Raw genomic sequence first — 25171 nt, 5'->3', positions numbered from 1 at the left:
ATTTAAAAATTAAGACTAGAGACCACCAAGGGAATAAGTGTACAGAAAGAAGTATCAGGCTGAGGTTATTCAGCAGCTGTATTTTTAGGAAAATGCAAGTTTTGAAATCAGGCCCCAAGAAATCAACAAGAATTGGTGGAATAATCAATTCCTTGCAGTTAAAAAATTCCTTGCAATGATGCAAAGGTACGGGTTAGCCAACCATGCTACAACAGATGATTTTGCTCTGCTGAAGTAAAATCACATACCAAGTAGATATGGAAACATGCATTAAATGAGGAAAGGCTTTCTTGCTGGCTAAGTGGCTAGCAGAGCTGCGAATGTGAGGGTTCTAAGGACAGCCTGGAGTTACGTGACAGCTGTAGTTAGTTTCTACACACACACAAAATCAACCAGCCTGCTCCACCATACCGCATTTGTCCTAATGCTGGTACAACAAAGACAGCTCTCCCACTGGCAGAGAAAAGTGTTGCCTTGGATCACAAAGCCACTTCAGCAGCAGAAGCCTCGCTTGGGTAGATTACTAGCGAGGTGCCCTTTCCCTGAGGGCACCTGAGCTCTTAAATGGGACAAACTCGGAGGGAGGGGGCTGATCCGGCAAGTTCAGGCGCAGCAATCCGACAGCTCGTAATTGTGTGCAGAATCCTGACAAAGGGGAAGGCCTTGGATTAAAGAGGAAGGGCGGAGTTACTAAATTTAGGTTGGTGGGAAAGCGTTAAGTTAAAGCTCAAGGACAATAAGCACTGAGATTTTCGAGCCGGCCACAGGGTTGAAAGTAGCTGAGATCGATCCGTTCATGCCATCTCCTCCCTAAACCGGTCAGTGGGGAGCATGAAGGACAGAATCGGGAGGCAGTGGGGCGGAAAGGGCCGACTCACAGGGCACCTTTTACATCCCGAGCAACGACCCTATCACTATTTTCCTCTCACCCAGGTAGCCCCGCCCAGGGGCGGTTCCCTCCCAGGCAAAAATTTGGCCTGGTTAAACGGGGAAGTGCAGGAAAGCCTGCTCAAAGACACGTCCAGACCGCCCACGGAATTCGAGCACCTTCCTACCGCAGGCGCCCCGCCGGCGTTGGGAGCGCGAGACACTCCCAACGCGCAAGTGCGGGTCACTCGGGGCGGGGCAGGCCCTACGCACTCGAGCCAATCACAGCAGACGTTCTCACGTGACTAGAACTGAGCAATGAGCAGACACGGAGATAGCGGCGGGGAAATTCAAACGTGTTTACGGAGAGGGATTTGGATTCCATCTTTTCTTCCCATCTGCGCTTTCAGGCGGTGAGTTCTCCCTTGCGGGCACACCGAGGAACCGCGGCGGCCCGTGTGTAGGTTGTTTAGCCGTGAGGGTCGGTGAGTGGTGAGGGCGAGGCAAGGAGGGCTCAGAGCCTGGTAGGAGATGTGGGGCGCGGCTAAACGAACTGGAGGGGGAGGGGAAGTCTTGCTGCTTCCGCCCGTCCGGCGGGTGATGAGGGAGATTCTGTAGACCCTGGAGCAGGAGGTGGGTGTGTACCTCGGGTGTGGCACCTGCGGAGAGTTTGGGGGACAGGAAATCCTCTCCCAAAAGACACGCCCTCTCGTCTGGTATTTTAGAACAGTGTGAGGAGATGGCGGCCCCGTTCTGACAGTTACCTTTCGAACCTGACTTAAAATAGTGGTATCTAGCTGCCTACTCTCTCACCCATTTTCATTGTCAAACTCGAGGTCGGGGCGGCATTGATGTCAGTTACCCTGGGTTACTAGGTTAATGTTTGAGAATCACAAACCCGAGATTGATAGGAAGAACGGCTGGAGACACTTTGCAACATCACCACCGTGCACATGAGCAAGTGTGCAGTAGTGTAAGAATACAGTAGATTCTTGGTTTTAGAATGATTGAGATAGAAATCATAATTATGCCAGACATGCAATAGAACAAGTCTGCTGATATCCCATTTATCAATAAAGGGTTATGATGTTGTACATATTCTGCTTTGGAAGCACTTGTAGTGTGCAGGTTTACTGGCATACAGCAGGTGAATAAAAGAATGGTTATTTTCGTTACCAAAAATATTCTTTATGTCTATATGTTATTACCAGAATCCAAGCAAACATTCCCTCACATTAAAAAAATAATAATAAGTGAATATGCAGATGGGCCAGAGAAAATAATTCTGGATAAAGTGAAAGGAAAAGTGTGGAAGAAAAATGGAAAGTCTGAAAGTAAGGAGGGGTAGCAATATCTGTGTTGTGCAATGACTTCGTTGAAGTTCTTTTGGGAAGAAAAGGTGTACGTGGCCTGTTGGAAACCTTGCTGGACAGACTGCAAGGATGTGCTGTTTTTATACACATAGCTTCACAAATACCACTCTAATACCTGAGTTTAGATGTGTTCATATAACTAATGCTATAGACTTCTGGGTTTAAAAAAATCTAGTTGAAACATTTTTTTTTCTTTAATGATAGTAAAAAAAAGAACGATATGACCAGTTCACTTTTTTGCCTTAGAAATGGAGGCTGAGGACTTAAGTGGCAGAGAATTGACAATTGATTCTATAATGAACAAAGTGAGAGATATTAAAAATAAATTTAAAAATGAAGACCTTACTGATGAGCTAAGCTTGAATAAAGTCTCTGCTGATACTACAGGTGGGTTCCTTTTCTTTGAGTGCCCTCTAATGTAAAGGAATGAAGTGTTAACCTTGTGTATTCACAATTGGAATTTCCTCAGTAATTGTTCTTTACTAATTAGACTATAGACACTTTATAATTTAACCTCCCCCTCCTTTTTTTTTTTTTTAACGTTTATTCATTTTTGAGAGAGAGAGAGAGAGAGAGACAGAGCGTGAGCAGGAGAGGGGCAGAGAGAAAGAGACACAGAATCTGAAGTAGGCTCCAGGCTCCGAGCTGTCAGCACAGAGCCTGACACAGGACTCAAACTCACAAACCTCGAGATCATGACCTGAGCCAAAGTTGGACACTTAACCAACTGAGCCACCCAGGTGCCCCCATAGTTTAACCTTTCTGTGTGGCAATATTCCCACAATTTTCTGCTTTCTTAAAAATGGAAACTTAATATAATTTATTACAGTGTTCTCTTAACTCTTCCATTATTGTCAGCTGTTATTTCTGCTGATACACCTGCCAGCAGTAGATATGCCATTTTCCCCCCATTTTTTTCTGTAAACTGAGAAGACCTCACCAATCTCCATGAAATTATGTATAAACTTAAAGTCAAACACTCAAGTCAAACACTCAATTTTTGATAGGGGAGAATCTTCCTATTACTACGCCTTTCTCTTGTTCTTCCTTGCTTACTTTGTTCTAGCCTGCTTCCCTCCTGTCTCTCCTATATGCTAGACCAGCTCCTACCCCAATGCCTTTGTTCTTGCTCTCTGCCTTAAACACCACTCCCCAGATAACTGTCTACCCTTTCCTTTTCCAGGTCTTTTCTTTTCTTTTTTCTTTTTTTTTTTTTTTTAATATTTTTATTTATTTCTAGGAGAGAGAGAGAGACAGCGTGAGCAGGGGAGGGTCAGAGAGAGAGGGAGACACAGACTCTGAAACAGGCTCCAGGCTCTGAGCTGGCAGTCAGCACAGAGCCCGACGCAGGGCTTGAACCCACGAACTGCGAGATCATGACCCAAGCGAAAGTCGGACGCTTAACCGACTAAGCCACCCAGGCGCCCCCCTTTTCCAGGTCTTTTCAAAGGTCCTCTCAGTGACACCTTTCTTCACCCACCTGTTTAAAATAGCAACCTGCTGGTGTGGGCATGTGTCTCCTCCCTTCCTTCTCTGTATTATTTTTCTCCATAGTACTAATCGTCTTATATCTAATTTACTCATGAATTTGTTTATTGTCTGTCTCCTCCACTAGAATGTAAGCTCCATGATGGCATGATTTTTATCTGTTTTGTTATATCTACAGAGCTTGGAATGGTGCCTGACATGCAATAGGTACTTAAATATTTATTGGATAATTAATGAGTAAAAAGTGCCCAAAGTTTAATACCCTAGCTTTATGAAAAGTTAGCTTAGCAGCCTAATTCTTTCTATATTTCACACTGTTGAGGTTGTTTGAAAAGTGACCTTTGAATAAGTTTGTTATATCTATACTGACCATTAAATGGGTGAAGGATTGAAAATAAATGGAAGAACCTGAAGTCTAGTCAAGATGACAGATAATATTCACTTGAAACAACCTAGAAACCAATCATTTTGGTGTTAAAACAAAATCTTAGTATCACCATACATTATTATATCTATTTGAATAATGTTAACAGAGTCTGAACACCAAGATGCGTATTGAAAATCCTTAGGTCACATGGTCCCTGGGATGCTCAGTCAGTTAAGCATCTGACTTTGGTTCAGGTCATGATTTCATGGCTCATGAGTTTGAGTACCTTGTCAGGCTCTGTGCTGACAGCTAGCTCAGAGCCTGGAGCCTGCTTCAGATTCTGTCTCCCTCTCTCTCTGCCCCTGAGAGATGTTTATTTATTATCAAAAATAAATAAACGTTAAAAAAAAATCCTTAGGTCACTTGGGGCACCTGGGTGGCTTAACTGACATTAAGCGTCAGACTTCAGCTCAGGTCACGATCTCGAGGTTTGTGAGTTTGAGCCCTGTGTCGGGCTCTGTGCTGACAGCTCAGAGCCTGGAGCCTGCTTTGGATTCTGTGTCTCCCTCTTTCTGCCCATCCTTGGCTTATTGCTCTGTCTCTCTTTCAAAAATAAATTAACATTAAAAATTTTTTAAAAAATATCCTTAGCTTACTTAAACCTTTTTTTTTTAAGTTTATTTATTTTGAGAGAGAAAGTCAGGAAGGGTCAGAGAGAGAGGGAGAGAGAGAATCCCAAGCAGACTCCTCACTGTTAGCACAGAACCCGACATGGGGCTCTATGTCATGAACTGTGAGATCGTGCATGACCTGAGCCGAAATCAAGAGTTGGCCACTTAACCAACTGAATCACCCAGGCCCCCCAATACTTTTTTTTTTAAGTTTATTTTTTTTGAGAAAGAGAGAATGTGTGCTTGTGAGCTAGGAAGGAGCAAGGAGAGAGGGAGAGTTAGAATCCCAAGCAGGCTCCATGCTGTCAGCACAGAGCCCAACTCAGGACTACATCCCACAAACTGAGATCGTGAGCTGAGGTCAAGAGTTGGCTGCTCAATGGACTGAGCCACTCTGGTGTCCCCAAACAGGTAAATACTTAGTATATATTGATAACTGGGACATAAGACAGTATCCTAAATATTGAGAGAAACCCAAAGATGCTTAGAACTATAATTTATAGATAGGGAGAGTTTATCCACTACATTGAATTGTAAAATATGTTTGGCATCAAATGAACACTAGCAATATAAAGATACAATTTAAGTTCTTTTTTTTTTTAATATTTTTATTTATTTCTAGGAGAGAGAGGGAGAGAGAGACAGCGTGAGCAGGGGAGTGTCAGAGAGAGGGATACACAGACTCTGAAATAGGCTCCAGGCTCTGAGCTGGCTGTCAGCACAGAGCCTGACTCGGGGCTCGAACCCACGAACCGCGAGATCATGACCTAAGCGAAAGTCGGACCCTTAACTGACTAAGCCACCCAGGCGCCCCACAATTTAAGTTCTAAATAGAAGGAGAACGGAGTACTGAGAGACATGGGGAATACCTTTACAAACATAGTGGTTTTTAGACATCTTGTAGACTGATTTGTTAAGAAAGCAATGGAAGGGAGGTAAAAAAATGGAAAGTGAAATTAGTATCAGTCCAGAGTAAGTTAAAGAAAAATTTTTTAAATTTTTATTTTTGAGAGAGAGAGAACATGCAGGCAGGGGCAGAGAGAGGGAGACACAGAATCTGAAGCAGGCTACAGGCTCTGAGCTGTCAGCACAGAGCCTGATGTGAGGCTTGAATTCACAAACTGTGAGATCATGACGTGAGCTGAAGTTGGACGCTTAACCAGCTAAGCCACCCAGGTGCCCCAGTCTAGAATAATTTTAAAATAGAAAAGCAGAGTTAGGTTATGTTTTAGTAAAAAAGTAGAAACGGTAATTTTGTTTGTAAAAGCATAGATTTAGCTCTTATTGAAGGTAACTGAAACTGATAGAAGGAATGATAGTTTCTCTGGGAAATCTGAATTTAATAATGTTTAGTACTGACTAAAATATCTTGAACAGGAGACTGACATTAATTTGATTTCTCTTTTTAAAACAATTGACAGTAAAGAAAGTAAAAAAATAAATTACAATCTCTATGGAGAAATATGGGTAACTTGGAGGGAGAAGAAAATAACCATATCAGTTACTTATCTTTTATAAATTGATTTTGCTTAATTGGATTAAAGGTATGTTTGAAGTCTGTGAAGATAATGTTGGATGGATGAAGTTGTAAAGAAGATTATGTTAGGAATAGGGCAATAAGTTTAAAAATTTTTAACGAATAAGTCATTGATGAAGAATTTTCTAACAAAGTTGTTATAGGTGGTAGTGGGGGAGGTATAGGTTTTCTTTGGATATTAGGGTGCTGAAATAGAATTATGCTGCTACAGCATAAAATTTTTTAGACTATATAGGTTTTTTTTTTCTTAATTTTTAATTTATTTAGAGAACACACTCGTGAATTCGGGAGAGGTAGAGAGAGGGAGAGAATTCCATCCCAAGCATGCTCTGCCCTATGAGGAGGGCTCTGTCTCATGAATCTTTGAGATCATGACCTGAGCCAAAATCAACAGTCAGATGCTTAACTGACTGAGCCACCCAGACGTCCTTACATATGGATTTTTTTTTTTAATAGTTTATTGTCAAGTTGGTTTCCATATGACACCCAGTGCTCATTCCCACAAGTGCCCTCCATGCCCATCACCCCCCTTCCTCTCCTTCCCACCCCCATCAGCCCTCAGTTCCCAGCATTCAAGAATCTCTCAATGCTTTGCCTTCCTCCCTCTCCCCAGCTATTTTTTCTCCTTCTCCCCCATGGTCCTCCGATAAGTTTCTCTTAATCCTCCTATATGTGCAAACATATGGTATCTGTCCTTCTCTGCCTGACTTATTTTGCTCAGCATAACACCCTCAAGTTCCATCCACATTGCTACACATGGGCAGATTTCATTCTTTCTCATTGCCATGTAGTATTCCATTGTATAGATGAACCACATCTTCTTGATCCCTTTGTCAGTTGATGGACACTTAGGTTCTTTCCATGTTTTGGCTATTGTTGACAGTGCTTACATAATGGATTTTTTAAAGCTACTTATAAAAAAAACTTATTTCCAAAATTTTCCTTTCCTTCAGAATATGTAACTTTTGGAGTAAAATAAACTCTTAATGAAGACATATATGCAGTAAATAAGTTGCTTACATTTATATGAATTGTTAAAGTTTTAAAAAAGTATTTTAAGGGGTTTATGTATATTTATACTAAGGATATAAATTACTAACTGTAATTTGAAGAAAAAGTGCAATTTGGCCTTTGTTGTGGCATCTTTTGTTCTTCTTATTCAGATAACTCGGGAACTGTCAACCAAATTATGATGGCAAACAACCCGGAGGACTGGTTGAATTTGTTGCTCAAACTAGAGAAAAACAGTGTCCCTCTGAATGATGCTCTTTTAAATAAATTGATTGGTCGTTACAGTCAAGCAATTGAAGCACTTCCTCCTGATAAATATGGCCAAAATGAGAGTTTTGCTCAAATTCAAGTGAGATTTGCTGAATTAAAAGCGTAAGTATTCACTTTTGAACTACATTTAACTAAGTACATTACATAGCACATAACTACATTATAAAAGACATGTTATTAGGATTAATTGTAAGAAAGTTAATATTTTTTAACCAAATCCTTTTGTTTATAATTAATAAGTGAATATTGTAAACTCTGTTTCCACAAAAGTTACGTATTCTGGACTCTGCCTAAAAATGTGTTAAAAATTAACTTACTATTTAGTTTTACACAGAAAAAACCAGAATCCCTTGTCCTTTAGAAAAGTGAATAAGGAGTTATCAAACTTAGGTAGCTGTGTGTCCTTTTTCCTAGAATTTTACTCTGAAATCTTTATTACAGTATTCAAGAGCCAGATGATGCGCGGGACTACTTTCAAATGGCCAGAGCAAACTGCAAGAAATTTGCTTTTGTTCATATATCTTTTGCACAATTTGAATTATCACAAGGTAATTTGAAAATGTCAAGTCCAAATTTGAAAAATAGTTAACTTTGTGTTGTAACTCACATTCTCACATTAAATCATACATATGAAGTAGAAATTTGAGGCTAAAGGTATAAAAGTTGATCAGTGACAGTATGAAGGAAGAATGCCACTTAAGTGTAAGTGAAGAGAATATTTGTTGTACATACTAGCTTTTCTACTTGTAATAGAGAATCCAGAGATATAAGTGTGAACATTGTATTTGTGTTATTACTTAGATTCAGGAAGTGTTTAAAGGAAAGTGGCTTTTTCATTGAGTATTTGTTCAAGAGAAGCATATAAGGTAGTTAAGTTAGTGCTTAGATAAGCTTTCCTTATACTATGTTTTCATAGTACTAAAATATATACCAAAATAAAATTGTAGTATTAATTGATAGTTCTTTATAATTTAAAACAGAAAAAAGCAAACTGCTGTAGAAGCTTTTATTTCTTGTTCATTTGATTCTTCGTAGTCTGGAGTTTTTGGATAGAACCATGGCAATCTCTTCCACATTTTTAGCCTACCCATTCCTTAGTCCTTTCTTTTTCTCATTTTCTGGGGCTTTTGGTTCCATGTTCAGTCTGTCCTCTGGCCACATGTTCCTGTTTCCCTCTGTCTTGTTTCTGCTCCAACTCTAATCCCACTTATTACCTGTGATGCACACATCATCACAATTGGTTTGGTTCAGCCAGAATCCCCATCATGGTGGCCAAAGCAGGGCTCAGTCACTGGCATGTATTTATTTCCTGGGATTGAGATTATAGAAGAGCACTGTAATAGCTCAGGAAATGGTTTGAGAACCCTGAACTTTTACTTGTTTACATGATTTCTGAGTCCTAGTTATCTGAAACATCTCTAATCTATCCTGTGCTCTGTCCGGTGACTTTTATAAAACCATTCCTTTTTAAAAAACCATTCCTTTTCTGCCTAGGAACATTGATTCCTCCTTGCTAGTTCAAGTAAGTTTGGCAAAACCTTTAATACCCTCTCTCTTCATTCTACTTAAAACATTTGTTGAAATTTTATGGCCTATCAACAGCAACTACAAATTTTGTATCTTTAGAACACACAAATATTGAAAATCTCAAATTTTGTTATCTGTAAAAGAGAAATACATTTTACCACTGCAATATGGAGTAGCTTCAAGGTCAAAATTATTATTTTGAACAAGGTTATGAATGAGTTTTCAGGAAGTATGCACACCTCTGAAATTCTATGTGCAGTTTGGTGTGTATGGTTGGAGGACAATCCAGTTTCTGTCAGACTCTCAAAGGGGTCTGTTACTTTATTTAATCCCTCTAGTTACTTGCTCTTATCTAGCCTATCTTCTTTTGCTGCCCTAAAATGCTTAAATTGTGAAATACCACTACTCTGAATAAATGTATACTTAGCCACTATCAGTCATATACATTTAAATTCTTAAAATTTATAAACTGTCAGAAGATAGAAACTATTTCTTAATCATTTTTAACTCCTAAGTGCCAAGTGTGTAGCATAGCTGAGTTGCTCCCAGAAATGCTGATAACACATTACATATGATACATGATGTACACATTTGATATTTTTAAATCAAATTCTAGACAAAAGATATTGAGTAGGTTTGCAGTTGAAAGAAAATTTGGTGGTTTACCTGTAGTCAGATAATTATGGTGGTTTCAGTTATTTTTGGGGGAATAGCTAAATCTGGTAGCTAAAGACTAGTCTTTATTATTATTTATTAAAATATGAATCTTTGGATGGAGAATGCCCTTTAGCAAAAGATGTCAACCTTAATAACTAAATGTTGTTATGGGTGATAATTATTGTACTGGATTATAACAGATTGATGTTCTTGGGACTATAGTAACATCTAGGGCTTAGTTTTCCCTTTTACTGCCTTCCCTGAGTTTCTGTTTTATTTGTTTTTTGCTGCCCCCCACTTTATACTCCTTTGTTACGTTTCTTTAACTTGTGAAAATGGACAATATGCTAAAATGAATGCATGATTATGTTAACTACTTATTACATAAGTAAACTATTTGACAAGAGGTATTACCAGAAGAGAGAAATTGCTTTTATTTGCTTATGAAATAAAGTACGTGAATCTTGGAATAAATATTTTTAACCTACTTTTAAATTTTTTCTCTTGATCCTGATGAATAAGTATCTGGGGAATGAAGATTGCTGCATTTAAATGACAATTTTTTTTTACTTTGTTAGGTAATTTCAAAAAAAGTAAACAACTTCTTCATAAAGCTGTAGAATGCGGTGCAGTACCACTGGAAATGCTGGAAATTGCCATTCGGAATTTAAACCTTCAAAAAAAGCAGCTGCTATCAGAGGAGGAAAAGAAGAGTTTATCAGGTAAGTGTATTAATATGTGCTACTACTTTTCTGTGGTAGGTTGTCCTGCAAAAAAGAGTTCATGATAACATTTTAAAGAAAAGTACCATCTTTGTAGAATGTTCAAAATCTAAGATTAAATTTCAGATGTAAAGGGGGTATAGCGCTTTTAGAAGTACCAAAATCTTTATTAACCTTGTTGGAATTTTCTTTTTTCTTATCAAACTAGTTAGTAACACATTAAAAAATTCAATCTCATTCTAAGCAAGAGAATGACATTTTAGAAAATAAGAATGTACCTTTATTCTGGAGAACAATTATGTAATTTTGAAATCATTACAAGTATAGTTAGATAATTATGTTCACAACATCTTCATGTCTGCATATACTTCTTTTTTTAATTTTTACTTATTTTTGAGAGAGAGTGTGAGCATGGGAAGAACAAAGAGAGAGAGAGACACAGAATCTGAAGTAGACTCCAGGCTCCGAGCTGTTAACACAAAGCCCGACGTGCTTGACTGAGCCACCCAGGCACCGCTTCATGTCTGCATATCTTATTTGGGGACAAATGTTTACTATGAATTACCTTTCGTTTTGAGAGAGAGAAAGAGAGTGAGTGAGCACAAATGGGGGAGGGGCAGAGAGAGGGAGACACAGAATCCGAAGCAGGTTCCAGGTTCTGAGCTGTCAACACATCCTGATGTGGGGGTCGAACTCATGAACCACAAGATCTTGACCTGAGCTGAAGTCAGACTCTTAACCAACTGAGCCACCGAGGTGCCCCTGAATTATCTTTTTAAGTATTCATGTTTGTGAGATTACTTTTTTGTGTATTTTTATGTCTTTATAAACTTAATTACAATTTAAATATTTTTACAGCATCTACAGTATTAACTGCTCAAGAATCATTCCCCAGTTCACTTGGACATTTACAGAATAGGAACATCAGTTGCAATTCCAGAGGACAGACTACGAAAGCCAGGTTTTTGTATGGGTAAGGAATCTGAATCTGATTTTTAAATGTTCATCATACATTTACATTATTTATACATCTACATCTATATTTTAGTGTTAGAGTATAACATTAGCAGTTAATAGCAATTCCTATGTTAGTATTATTCTTTAAAAATTGGGTGTATTTTCTTCCTGTATAGAGAAAACATGCCCCCTCAAGATGCGGAAATAGGTCATCAAAATCCCTTGAAACAAACAAATAAAGCTAAACGGGTAAGTTATTTTTAATCTACCTTGATTAAAGTAATAGCGGTGAGGTCTATGCTTCTTTCCTAGTTGGTTACTTAATCTTTCAAAACACTTCTAGTCATGTCCGTTTGGAAGAGTCCCAGTTAACCTTCTAAGTAGCCCGGATTATGGGAAGACCGATGATTCAGCTGTACCAAGTTTTACAAAAAGGTATGTTTGAATTTTAATTTTTTAATTTGTTTTGATTAAATATTGATGATAGAATGGTCACAAAGTCTTTTATTGTATAATAGTAATTATGATTAAATATTTTTACTTAGTATTAAAAGTTAGGGACAAAGGAATGGGTGGGAAATAAGACTTTATTTTGCTTTTCACTCATTAAAAATTAAAGAAATGGGAGCATCTGGCTGGCTCAGGTGGTGGAACATGTGACTCTTGATCTAGGGGTTATGAGTTTGAGCCGCATGTGAGGTGTAGAGATTACTTAAAAGTAAAAATCTTAAAAAAAGAAAGGAATGATTAACAAATTCGGGAACATGGAGGAAAGAATATTAAATCAACATTAAGCTTCAAAGATATATGCAGATGTCTTTGTGTACATTTTTTGCTTATGGGTAGCTTCTCTGGTAAGAATCTGTTTCTCATGTGTGTGAAAATCTTCATAGCAGGGGTGGAAGGAGGTCTAGGAACAATTTATTTGCTAGTGAGTTTAAGGAAAGGAGCAGCTATCAGTGCGAAAGAAGATTAATTCACTCATTCGCTTCAGAGCCCAGGGCATCAAGAGGTGGGGCAGAGCAGGTAGAGATGAAATATTGTTCATCACATCCAGTGTGTTCTCCTTCCTTCAAGCTGAGTATTTATCCCCTTAAAAGAAGTGGGAATCTAGTATTCTAGCTTAGCTAAGGGAATTATTCTGACCTGTTCTTAACTCTAACCATTCTTGATAACCTTATTTCTATTAGAAAAGGCTCCTTGGATTCCAGAGAATCGTTTTGCAAATAAACTTCAGAAATACAACGGGTTGTTTTTTATTATTTATTTTTAAAATGTTTATTTATTTTTGAGAAAGAGAGCACACACATAAGCACAAGCAGGGAAGGGTGAGGGGCAAAGAGAGAGGGAGACAGAGAATCCCAAGCTGGCTCACACTTGTCAGCACAGAGCTTAATACAGAGCTTGAACCCACAAACTGTGAGATCATCACCTGAGCCAAAATCAAGAGTCACTGGATGCTTAACTGACTAAGCCACCCAGGCGCTCCTGGTTGTTTTTAGTTGGCATCTTTAATTAAAATCCTGTTACACTTTGGGCGTCTGGGTGGCTTAGTCGGTTAAGCGTCCGACTTTTGTTTAGGTCACGATCTCGCGGTTCGTGGGCTCGAGCCCCGCATCGGGCTCTGTGCTGACTGCCAGCTCAGAGCCTGGAGCCTGTTTCAGAGTCTGTGACTCCCTCTCTCTCTGACCCTCCCCTGCTCACGCTGTCTCTCTCTCTCCTAGAAATAAATAAAACATTAAAAAAATAAATAAATAAAATCCTGTTAAAACTTAACACTTGACTAAAGATACATGCTAAGAGAACATTTGGGTTGTCCAGTATCTTATGAGATGACTTTAATCTTGTCTCCATTTTAGATACCTATCTGAATAATAAAAGGAGACTTTCCCATTGTAAAAAAATAAAAATAAAACAAATCCAGCCATTTTCTTGGTGCTTGCCATGATACACTGTATGCTAGGCACTGTGGAGGCCCATGGAAAGGTTTATACTCTTAGGCTAGTTGCAATCTGAAGTGTAGTTTCACCTACGTTCTGCTGTCCCCTTCTTTACCACATTCACACTTAGCCCCAACTGTTACTTACTACAGTCACCTACCACTTACCTCTTTCATCATTGTCCAGCACCTACTTCATTATATTTGTACTATAATCATGTTATTTTTAAAAAGAATTTTTTCAAGAAATCTTTACAATTAAATAGTGTACATATTGTTAAAAAGTCAACTTTAAAATGGAAAAAATCACACATTGAAAAAATAAGTTTCAAATTAAGCTTTAAAACTATTTTGGTTTGTGGGTAATAGACAGACCTCTGGATCAGAACACGGATATATGATTGTACCTGGATCTAAATCAAGTGGAAATGATTCCAGTGAGTTGAGAAATTTAAAGGTATTTTAATTTTTAAATCTTTCTGTGGAGGGAGGTTTCCTGATCTAGGATCCATGGAGTTTTCCCTGGGGAAGGGGTCCAACAGTGTTTCTGAAGCCCCAAGAGATATAGGACCACTAGTGGGAGGGGTCCAGAAGTCCTAAACTCTTCCTCCAAAGTTGAGGTGGTAGAGAGATGATCAGTGATCTCCGGGGATAACTATGACACAATAATTATGATGCTTATGTTTAAGCAGCTTAGTTGGCCTGGGTTTGGAAATAGCTGTGGGAGCCATTCCCCCCAACTTTTGTTTCTTGGTTGTTGTGCTTAATCATATGATCTGACAGGGCATCTTATACAGCAATGAGAGTAGATTGTGATGTGTCTTCGTAAATGCAAAGACGGGACACAGTTTAAGTCTCATACTGTTATTATACTTGAGTTCAACCCATGGCCTCACAATGTGGGTCTTTTCAATTTTATATTTTTTGTAATTCATCTCTTTCATGGTCTATGCTTAATATTTGAACTAATCACAGCTCCCTTAGAGAATAGTGCATAGTTGTTTCAAAAGTTTACTTTTTGGATTTTAAAATAACTATTGGTTTAGATTTATACAAATCTGAATTTTCACTAAAGTTATTTTGGGGATAAAATACAATCATAGTAACAAAATAATGAGGTATGTCTTATGTTAGATTCAAATTTTCAGCCTCTCTTTTTAAGTGAATGTATTTTAGTAGTTGATTATGTCCATTGAAAGCACACTGGCCAGATTTATGGTTATGGCCAATTCCACTGCTCTAGTCAATAATTTAAGAAGTTAATCTTTCCTCAGAGTTTTATTATAGTAGATAATTTTCTTAACAATCTTTTCACATAGATGAGACTTTAGTATATTGAACACTAAGACAAATTAGTACTATTATTGTTTATGAGACTTTATTTTTTGCATCTTATTCTTTTCATGTAGTCTATTCAAAATATCTATTCCAAGGAACCTCTGTTGTCGGATGAGAAGAGTTCTGAGCTTATTACAGATTCAGTAACCCTGAAGAATAAAACTGAATCAAGTCTTCTAACAAAATTAGAAGGTAATGGAGACAAAATAGGCTTTTATTAATTAAGAATAGCACTCTGGTGCTTGTGAAAGTTGACCAGCCATCTAAAAATTGCAATATAAGACTATATGTCCCTTTATCTTGTATGCTAATTGAATAATATAGGGTGTATGAAAAGTATTGAATTCTGTAGCAACAGAAGTTTATATGACTAAAAGCTGTGTAAAAGGAAGAGTGGAGGGAAAGTACATTGGGGCTGAGTTAGGTTTCTCAGTTGGCTTGACAAATACTTTTCTGGAAAAAAACACAAGCTGTATCTATACGACATTTCTCTTTTCTCTTTTATCTGACATTTGGTGTTCTACTATAGGAGTACTATGATAAATGTTCTAAGGGTATGTAAATGAATGAAACAGGGTCCCAAGAAGATTGCCATCTAGTATGGGAGACAGACTGACAAATATAATGCTGTGTAGAATTTTAGAGGGTATCATGAGAAGAATGTAAAATGCTATGAGAATTCAGAGGATGGAGAAACATTGACTATTTGGTTTAGGGTAAATAAGAAAATGTTTCATGGAGGAGAAAAGAGGTGAAGAACTATTTGCTTTTAAATAGGAAGAAATGGCAGTGATAGAGTATTTCAGATGGAGGAAATAATTAAAGCAAAAGAATAAAACATTTTAGGAACAAGAGACAGTCTATGCAGAAAACTATAACAGGTCATATAGAAGTAGAAGATAATATGAGATAAAGTGAACTCCACGCTTACATTTTTTTTTTTTGTAGATATCAGAGTACCATTAAAGATTTTTGAACAAGATCATGAATTGTATGATCCTTGTCCAAACAAAGGTTACCAGATTGACTAAATTTTTCCTTTAATTGGACTGAGGAGGAAAACTGGGACATACTAGGCTTGCTGAGAGACCCTTTGGTTTCCAAAGTGGAACTTCCCTGGTGTTAGCCCTGAAAGTTCTATATAGCATGGTGGCCCGCACTTTCCAGTAAACTGGGACTGTTATTCACCCTACAATGGTCTATTTGCCATTATTTTGACTCAGAATCGATTCCTATCTCTAGTATTTGAAGGATATTTTCATGGTATCTAGTATAAATTGGTATTATTGAAAAATCATCTTTACCAATTACTAATCATATACCTAATGTTTTTCAGTAAATACTTACCTTCATAGTGCCAATAATACTTTATTGTATAGTAAAACTTCCAATTACAAAATCATGCAAATTGTGAGAGTACAGTCTATTGAAATATCATTCTATTCATACACATTTCTTTTGAGGGTATCCAAAGAATGGGTTGTAGGGTCACAGTATGTGCATATGTTCAACTTTGGCAGATAGTGCCAGTTTTCTAGAATGATTGTCCCTTTGACCAGCAGGAATTGCTTGCTCCATATTAGTCCCAATTGTTTTATTGTTGGTTTTTAATTTTAGACATTTGGATGCTGCTAAGTGTTATCTCACTATGGTTTTAATTTGCGCTTCTCTGATGGCTTATGATGTTGAACATCTTTTTCTATGTTTATTGGCCATTTGGATATCCTCTTATGAAGTACTTGTTTGAAACTCTTGCCAATTTTTCTACTGGGTTTTCTTATTCTCATTAATTTCTAGGACATATTTATGTCATCTAGATATGTATCCTTTGTTGGATATGTGTGTTAAAAGTAATTTCTCCCATAATGTAGTAAAGACTTTTTAGGAAAAGAAATGCTTATTATCATGTGTTTTAACTTATCAGTCTTTTCCTTTGTGGTATTTCCTGTGTCTTTTAACAAATCTATGCCTACTCCAAGATTGTAATGATATTTCCATATATTTTAGATGATTTACCAGTTTGCCCTTCACATTTGGACTTATTTTCTAACTGAATTTAATATTTGTATATATGTAATATGAAGTATCAAGAGTCTGTTGTTTTTTTCCCCCACGTGGATATCCAGTTGGTTCAGCATCCTTTATTGAAAAGACCCTCTTTTCCCTCACTGGATTATAATGTTTATTTGTTTATTTTTGAGAGAGAGACAGAGTGAGCAGGGGAGGGGCAGAGAGAGAGGAAAACAGAATCCTGAACAGGCTCCAAACTGTCAGCACAGAGCCTGATGTAGGGCTCAAACTGATGAACCATGAGATCATGACCTGAGCCAAAACCAAGAGTCTGATGCTCACCTGACTGAGCCACCCAGGCACCCTTCCCTTAGTGAATTATAGATTAGATGATCCTGTGTGTGATATCTGCCTTTGGATTCTTCTCTGTTCCATAGTTCTTTGTGCCAATACTATTTTATTTACTGCAATAAGTATATCAGTTATAAAATCTTCCAACTTCATTCATCTTCAAGGCTGTGTCAGCTATTTGGGCCTTTTGGGTTTCCATATAAATATTAGAATCTACCAGATTCTTTGTTTTAATGGGATTTTTTTTACTGAGATCTTAATGGAACAGGTTGACATCTCAGCAGATAGGTTTTCTAATCCACTAACTTGACTTATCCCTTCATTCATTTAAGTAGTATTTAAGATGTTATTGAGAACTATTTTGTGTTAGAGATTTTTCTTCTCTTTTGCTAGAGTTATTGCTAGATATCTAACATTTGGTACTGTGATGATGAATGGAATATTTTTAAGACATTTTTTAATCTACCTCATTGTTGCTGGTATATAAAAATACAACTGGTTTTAGCTATTGATCTTAGATACAGTGAGTTATCAAATTCATGGAATAATTCTAATATTTTTCTATGAATTCTTTCATGTTGTTTGAAAATAATATAACACGTTTTTCCTACTATTCCTTTTAACCTTCATTTTTTTCTTTGTTGTATTGCATGTAACACCATAGTCATGAATAGAAGGGATGATAGGTGAGCAATCTTATCTCATTACTTATTTTAGAGGGAAGCTTTCCATATTTTACCCTTGTATGGATAATTGCTATAGATTTTTTATCTAATATCAATATCTAATATCAAAACAGTAAATATCTAATATCAAAACAGTGAATTTTGCTTTATACCTAGATTGCCATTAGATTTTTTTTGGGAATATTGAATTTTGTCAACTGCTTTTTCTGTGTTTATTGAGTTGATCATGTATTTTTCTTCTCAGTTCTCTTATTATGGTAAATTAATTGGTTTTCACATGTTTAGCAAACTTCACATTTAAGAATAAGCATAATTTTGTCATAATTCATTATCCCTTTTATCAGTTGCAAATATTTGTTTTAGGATTTTTGCATTTATTATCATGGTGATAATGAATATTGATATTTATAGAAGAGTAAATACAGTGTTGAGGCTTTTTTGTTGGGAGACCATTAAGAACATAAGTTACAGGCTAGTTTAAGGTAAAATTTTTGTTAAAAAACTAAAGGTCTAGGGGGTGCCTGGGTGGCTCAGTTGGTTAAGCATCTAACTTCAGCTCAGGTCATGATCTCGCAGTCCGTGAGTTCAAGCCCCACTTTGGACTCTGTGCTGACAGCTCAGAGCCTGGAACCTGCTTCAGATTCTTGTCTCCCTCTCTCTCTGCCCCTCCCCGGCTCACGCTCTTTGTTCTCTCTCAAAAATGAATAAACATTAAAAAAATGTTTTTAAATACTAGAGGTCTATGAAAAGTGAATTAGCTTTTCTTTGTTAGTAAGACCTTATGATATGTATGTGTTTTTGAAATTTTTATTTATTTATTTGGTGTTTTCTGGTGAAGACCAGAAGTATTTAAATTCAGATGGTCTGGAATAAAGTTCTAGGTAGTAACTTAGAAACAGGGTTGTGTTATACCTTAGTAAAATGACTTAACTAAAACTTAGTTGTCAGCAGCTGGCTTAATGTTTTTAGTTTCTCTCTTTGTTTTTAAGAGCAAAGTACTAATGCAGTTTGTAACAGGTGTCGTATTTCAGATTTAATTTTATTATCAAATATTCTTTCCTTTTATTGATAACAACAACAAATGCAATTTCAGAAATTAAGGAACATCAAGAACCAAAGGTTCCAGAGAGTAACCAGAAACAATGGCAGTCTAAGAGAAAGTCAGAATCTATAAACCAGAATCCTACTGTATCTTCAAATCAGTGGCAGATTCCAGAAATAGCCCGAAAAGTTGATACAGAGGTAACTTTCCTTTCCTCTATAGTGTAACATTGCGATTGTTTGTAATGTAATGATCGTGTTAAATTTTTTTCTTTCATTAAATCGTTATGGACCATTTTTAGTGGAATAGTTTACTTAAAGGATGTTTCTTATTATTCACAAAACAATGATCATGAATAGTCACAGAGTCAGTAAATGTATATGTCAAGATGAAGTCTTTTTTTTATTTTCGGTGGTGTTTCTAGATTTCTGGTAGGCTGGTGCAGAGGTCACCAAACCATAGCCTGTCAGTCAAATGTAGTTCTCAGCCTGTCTATAAAATATATTTCATTGGAACACATGACCATTTATTACTGCCTATGACTGCTTTTGAACTGTGACAGCAGAACTGAGTAGTTGCAACAGAGACCTCTGCCTTAAAAAGCCTCAAATGTTTATTATTTTGCCCTTTACAGAATACAATATTCTAATCCCTGAACCAGTGCAATGCTATACCAAAAGATTTGACAAATTTCCTATTATCCCATGGATAAAATATAAAAATATAGACTAGACAGTGTATGTGAATTTAATAACAGGTTTAATAATCATTCCCAATGGTCAAAGGTCGTTTCAGAAGGAATGATCTTGTAGGCTACTAGAGAGTCCATACCTATATATAGTCCATGGCTATACCTTCCTCACTGTTATTCGTTATATTCTAACTCATTGGTTCTCACATAGTCTGGTCTTGGGACCCTCTTTACTCTCTTCATTATGAAGATGCCTAAAGAGCTTTGCTTATGTAAGTTATATTTATCTGTATTTACTGTGTTAGAAAGTAAAACTGAGACATTTTAAAAGTGTTTATTAACTTACTAAAAATACTAATAAATCAGCACATGTGAATATAGATATACTTTTATATATTTATGTACTTTTAAAAATAAGTATTTTTATGTTTTCTTTTATTGAGGTATAATTGACATATAACATCAATTTCAGGTGTACAGCCTAATGATTCAATACTTGTATTATGAAGTGATCACCATAATAAGTTCAATTAACATCTGTAGCCATACAGCTACACAATTATTTTTCTTATGGTGAAACTTCTAAGATTTATTCTCTTAGCAATTTTCAAATATGCATATAGTATTAATAACTATAGCCACATGCTACACATGCATCCTCATAACTTATTTTGTAACTGGAAATACCTTTATATCTTTTTTTTTTTAATGTTTATCTCTATTAGAGACAGAGAGGGAGAGGGAGGGGTAGAGAGAGAAGGAGACACAGAATCTGAATCAGGCTGCAGGCTCTGAGCTGTCAGCACAGAGCCCGATGTGGGGCTCGAACTCACAGACTGCGAGATCATGACCTGAGCCGAAGTCAGACGCTTAGCCAACTGAGCTACCCTGGCACCCCACCTTTGTATCTTTTGACCCCCCTTCACCTATTTTGTCCAACATCCATTCCCCACCACTGTCAACTATTAATATGCCGTCTGTATCTATGGAGTTATTTCTTTGTTTCTTTGTTTTAGTTCATATATAAGTGATACTATGCGGTATTTCTCTATCTCTGACTTATTTCACTTAATATAATGTCATCAGCATTCATCCATGTTGTCACAAATGGCAAGATTTCATTCTCTTTTATGGCTAATAATTCCACTGTATACTATACATACACACACACACACACACACACACACACACACACACACTGACTATATTTTCTTTATCCATTATTCATCCATCATTGGACACTTAGGTTTTCCATGTCATGGCTTTTGTAAATAATGCTGCAGTGAACATAGGATTGGTTGTATCTTTTTGAGTTGGTATTTTCATTTTCTTTGGATAAATATCCAGAAGTAGAACTGCTGGATCATATGATAGTTCTATTTTTAATTTTTTGAGGAATCTCTCTACTGTCTTCCATAGTGGCTGCACTGATTTACATTCCTACCAATTTTGCACAAGAATTCTCTTTTCTCCACATCCTTGCCAACACTGTGTAGTGTTTGTCTATTTGATTAACAGTCATTCTAACAGGTGTGAGGTGGTATCTCAGTGTGGTTTTGATTTGTATTTCCCTGATGTTGAACATTTCTTTCTCTCTATCTCTTGGCTATCTATATGTTTTTGGAAAAGTATGTCCATATGTTTAGACATATTTACATATGCTGCCCCAATTTTAACTGGATTGTTTGTTTTTTGCTATTGAATTGTAGGGATTCATTATATATCTTGGATATTGACCCCTTATCATATATGATTTGCATATATTTTCTCCCCTTTATTAGTTTGACTTTTCATTTTGTTAACAATTTTCTTTGCTATACAGAAGCTCTTTGGTTTGATATAGTCCCACTTATTTATTTTGCTTTTGTTGCCTTTGCTTTTGGTGTCACATCCAAAAAAAATCCTTGCTAAGACTCATGTCAGGGAGTTTATTTCCTGTGTTTTCTTCTAGAACTTTTATGGTTTCAGGTCTTACACTCAAGTCTTCAATCCATTTTGAGTTAATTTTTGTATATGGTGTAAGAAAGTGCCCTGATCCCATTCTTTTGCTTATTGCTTTCCAGTTTTCCCAACACTATTTATTGAAGAGACTTTATCTTATTTTTTTAGAGAGCTAAGTAATGAAGTAAATAATAAATATTAGATGGGAAGAACCCTGACAGGTTAAATTATGGATCATATGAAACAGCATCTTTCCTGTTTTTCTCTTTGAAACTTGAAAGTCAGTAGCAGGGTGAGAAACCATTTATTTGTCATTAGGGAAATGCAAATCAAAACCACAATGAGATACCACTGCATACCCACGAAGATGGCTATAATTAAAAAGAGACAATAACAAATGTTGGTGAGGAAGTAGATAAATTGGAACCCTCATACACTACTGATAAGAATATAAAATGGTGCAGTTACTTGGCAAATGGTATGGCAGTTTCTCAGAAGGCTAAACATAGAATTATCATATGATCCAGCAATTCTACTTGTAAGTATATACTCAAGAAAACTGAAAATCTATATCCACACAAAAACTTGTACATGCATGTTCATAACAGCATTATTCATAATTGACAAAAGTAGAAATAATCCCAAATATCCAACAACTGTGAATGAATAAACAAAATGTGGTACTCTAATTTTATTATTTTATTTTATTATTCAACAATGAAAAGTAATGAAGTACTAACAAATGCTACAATATGGATGAACTTTAAAGACATACTAAGTGAAAGAAATCTATCACGAAATGCCACATGTTATGTGGTCCCGTTTATAAGAAATGTCCAGAATAGGCAAATCCATACAGAGGCAGAAGGTAGATTAGTGGCTGCCAGAGACTGGGAAGAGTAGAGAATAGAAGGTGACCACTAATGGACATGGAGTTTCTTAGGATGACGGAACTGTTCTGTAAATAAATAGTGTTAATGATTGTGTACTCCTGTGAACATACTAAAATCTGCTGGTTAGCACACTTATGAAAAGAAGAAAAAGAAATTAGGTGGTTTCCTGAGGTCATTCTTTCTCCAGCAACCCTTTCCAGTAGAGATTGTTTTTGTCCCACTTCTTACTTACTTATAGTTAGAAACTCCCTGTAGCTATGTCCAGATCATTTCTTCTCTTTACAGAGCCCTGACCTTTTGAGGCTTCTGCTTTCTGGATATACTATCCTGTTCCTTGCTCATTGCTATCATCTTTGAACATCCTAGTGACTTCCCATCATTCCTTGAAGATATTTGGCTCTGGATCACTTCCATCTACTTCTAATTCATAATTTCTTCCTCTCATGGCCATTTCCTTAATTTCACTTAATTTCACCATTCCTATGTGATTTTACTGATTAAAGAAAGACAAGTTTTCAGAAGTAGAGAGTATGCATTTAGATTATGAAAGTTCAGTAATGGTTATAGTAGTCCAGATGGCAGAGGATATTAGATCCTATTTTGTTAAACAATACCATGTATCTTCCCTCTACTTGTAATCCTTTTGAGGAAAATATAAGGCGTTGGAACTTAGAGTAAAAGAGCTATACTAAAAAGTTATTGGAAGTCTGGAATATATATGTTCACTTATTTTAGCATGTTTGTGTATTTTATATTTTTATTTTTTTCTTTTAGAAATTAAAATGTTTGTAAAACTATTGAACAGGTGTCTAAAAACTGTAAATCATGATTTTTTTTGATTTAGCAAAAACAAACCACTTTTGAGCAACCTGCCTTTTCCGTTTCAAAGCAGTCACCACCAATATCAACACCTAAATGGATTGACCCAAAATCTATTTGTAAGACACCAAGTAGCAGTGCCTTGGATGATTACATGAGCTGGTAAATACTTTTGGCATTCTAGTTTGGCACAGTGGAAATAACATGGGCTTCGGAGTTAAATAGATCTGGAGTTGAATCATGCTCTGTTATTTTAAAGAATTTCCAAATTATTTGTCTGAACATCAGTTTTATACCTGTAAAAGGGGAGGGGAAGGTGGCTATAATACATCTTTAAGGATTGTTTTGAAAGTCTCATATTGTAATCTGTACCTACAATGTATAAATACTCTAAATATGTAAAACTTCTTGGTAATTATGCATTGCCACATGGATATATTTCTATAGTTGAGAGAGGTATTTTAAAGGTTAGCATTCTTAGACATGATAAAAGGTAGGTACATTTTATAGCATAGGAGGGGTTTTCATTGGAACGTGATAGTTTCTGAAAGAAGTTAGTTGTATAGGTCACATATCCTGGGAGTGTTCAAAGGTAAGAGACTTGAGTGGATGCAATGAGGGATCAGTGAAGAACTTGGATGGTCAGTGTATTTTATAGAAAACACAAGGGATATCGCAAAAGCAAATTAATGACATTTCAAAGAAAGAAAAGGAAGGAATGTGGCACATCATATCATTCAACTAGTAGCTATATTTTTAATGTCTTAGAGGATAACTTAAGTCCATGATGCCTTTTGTTTTTAATTTTCATAAGGTAATTTTTGATTTTAATTAGAACTGGCCTTAGAGTTTTATAGCCTGGGCTCTTACCAATTTAATATAGTTTTGCTATCTATATATTATCTCATTTTATTATATGTGGAATATATATATTTTTAAATTTTATTTATTTATTTTGGAGAGAAAGATAGCAGGGGAGGAGAAGAGAGAAGGAGAGAGAGAGAATCTGAAGCAGGCTGTAGGGCTTGAACTCAAGAACTGAGAGATCATGACCTGAGCTGAAACCAAGAGTCTGATGCTTAACTGACTGTGCCACCAAGATACCCCGTATGTGGAATATTTTAAAGAATGGTTGCTAACTAGAATAGTGATGTAATTGTTTTTTGTGAAGTTAGGTTATATATTATCAACAAATATTTGTAGAACCCCTTTGTATTGAGCACCATTCTAAGTGTTGAGGATGTGATAACGAATAAGATAAGCAAAGCACAAATGTCAACTCAACAGCTTTAATCTAAGTCCAGACTCGTAATGTAATTGGCTTTCAGATATTTCTAGCATGCTGTTGTAGAGCATTATTGTTAAAAAGGACTCATAAGCCATAGGCTAATGTTTCCTTGGCTAAACTCTTCTAAAATAACCCAACTTTATATTTTAAATGTCATCTTCTTAATTTTACTAGTAAGGATTTCTTGTCTAGGAACGAAAAATTACTTTCAGAAAGAATTTGCCCAAAATGAAATTTCTGGTGATGTTGTATCTAGAATAAATAATTTAGCTATATTATGAAAACTGACTTGGATTCTGTATGATGTAATACATTTAAATTTATGTGCGTCTTTTAGACTCACACGAAAACAGAGTCAGAATCTTCTTTTTACAGTTTTAGTGTTTTAAATTAAAACCATATCTTTCCTAGTTTTAGAACTCCAGTTGTAAAGAATGACTTTCCACCTGCTTGTCATTTGTCAACACCTTATAGCCAACTTGCCTGTTTCCAGCAACAGCAGCAGCAAATACCTGTTACTCCACTTCAAACTTTACAGGTTTGATAAGCTTTATTTATTATGGTATACGTTTAAGTTATAATCAGATCCAAAGATTTTATATTTATAGATCTAGTTGTTAGGAAAAGCCTTAAGAACTTGTCCATTCTTAGTCCTATTAGGCAAAACTCTTTTCTAATATCCTCTTAAGAGTGCCTTGTGACTTTGAGAGGTTAGTTATTAAAGAA

The 25171-nt window shown here is 36.3% G+C and overlaps 1 protein-coding gene across 3 annotated transcripts in view; it reads left to right on the top strand.

The window, feature by feature from the left end:
* The first annotated feature begins 1202 nt into the window (after nucleotides 1-1202).
* TTK (TTK protein kinase) overlaps nucleotides 1203-25171 on the top strand; it is a 41027-nt gene continuing 17058 nt past the window's right edge. The window contains exons 1-13 of one of the 3 annotated variants that reach the window (XM_077750343.1): nucleotides 1203-1280; nucleotides 2487-2627; nucleotides 7467-7686; nucleotides 8026-8132; nucleotides 10347-10490; nucleotides 11349-11463; nucleotides 11624-11696; nucleotides 11791-11882; nucleotides 13756-13843; nucleotides 14820-14916; nucleotides 18865-19013; nucleotides 23183-23319; nucleotides 24857-24983. In XM_077750343.1, coding sequence (XP_077606469.1) covers nucleotides 2489-2627; nucleotides 7467-7686; nucleotides 8026-8132; nucleotides 10347-10490; nucleotides 11349-11463; nucleotides 11624-11696; nucleotides 11791-11882; nucleotides 13756-13843; nucleotides 14820-14916; nucleotides 18865-19013; nucleotides 23183-23319; nucleotides 24857-24983 — 1488 coding nt within the window. In that variant the 5' untranslated portion in view covers nucleotides 1203-1280; nucleotides 2487-2488. Of the gene's footprint in view, nucleotides 1281-2486; nucleotides 2628-3917; nucleotides 3936-7466; nucleotides 7687-8025; nucleotides 8133-10346; nucleotides 10491-11348; nucleotides 11464-11623; nucleotides 11697-11790; nucleotides 11883-13755; nucleotides 13844-14795; nucleotides 14917-18864; nucleotides 19014-23182; nucleotides 23320-24856; nucleotides 24984-25171 lie in introns of those variants that run through there. The other 2 variants (XM_077750342.1, XM_077750344.1) reach the window with 2 other exon arrangements.

Source organism: Crocuta crocuta, unplaced genomic scaffold, assembly GCF_008692635.1.
Source record: "Crocuta crocuta isolate KB4526 unplaced genomic scaffold, BGI_CrCroc_1.0 scaffold9, whole genome shotgun sequence".
In the NCBI taxonomy this organism is placed as follows: Eukaryota; Metazoa; Chordata; class Mammalia; order Carnivora; family Hyaenidae; genus Crocuta; species Crocuta crocuta.
This window is presented reverse-complemented; position numbering and strand designations above follow the sequence as displayed.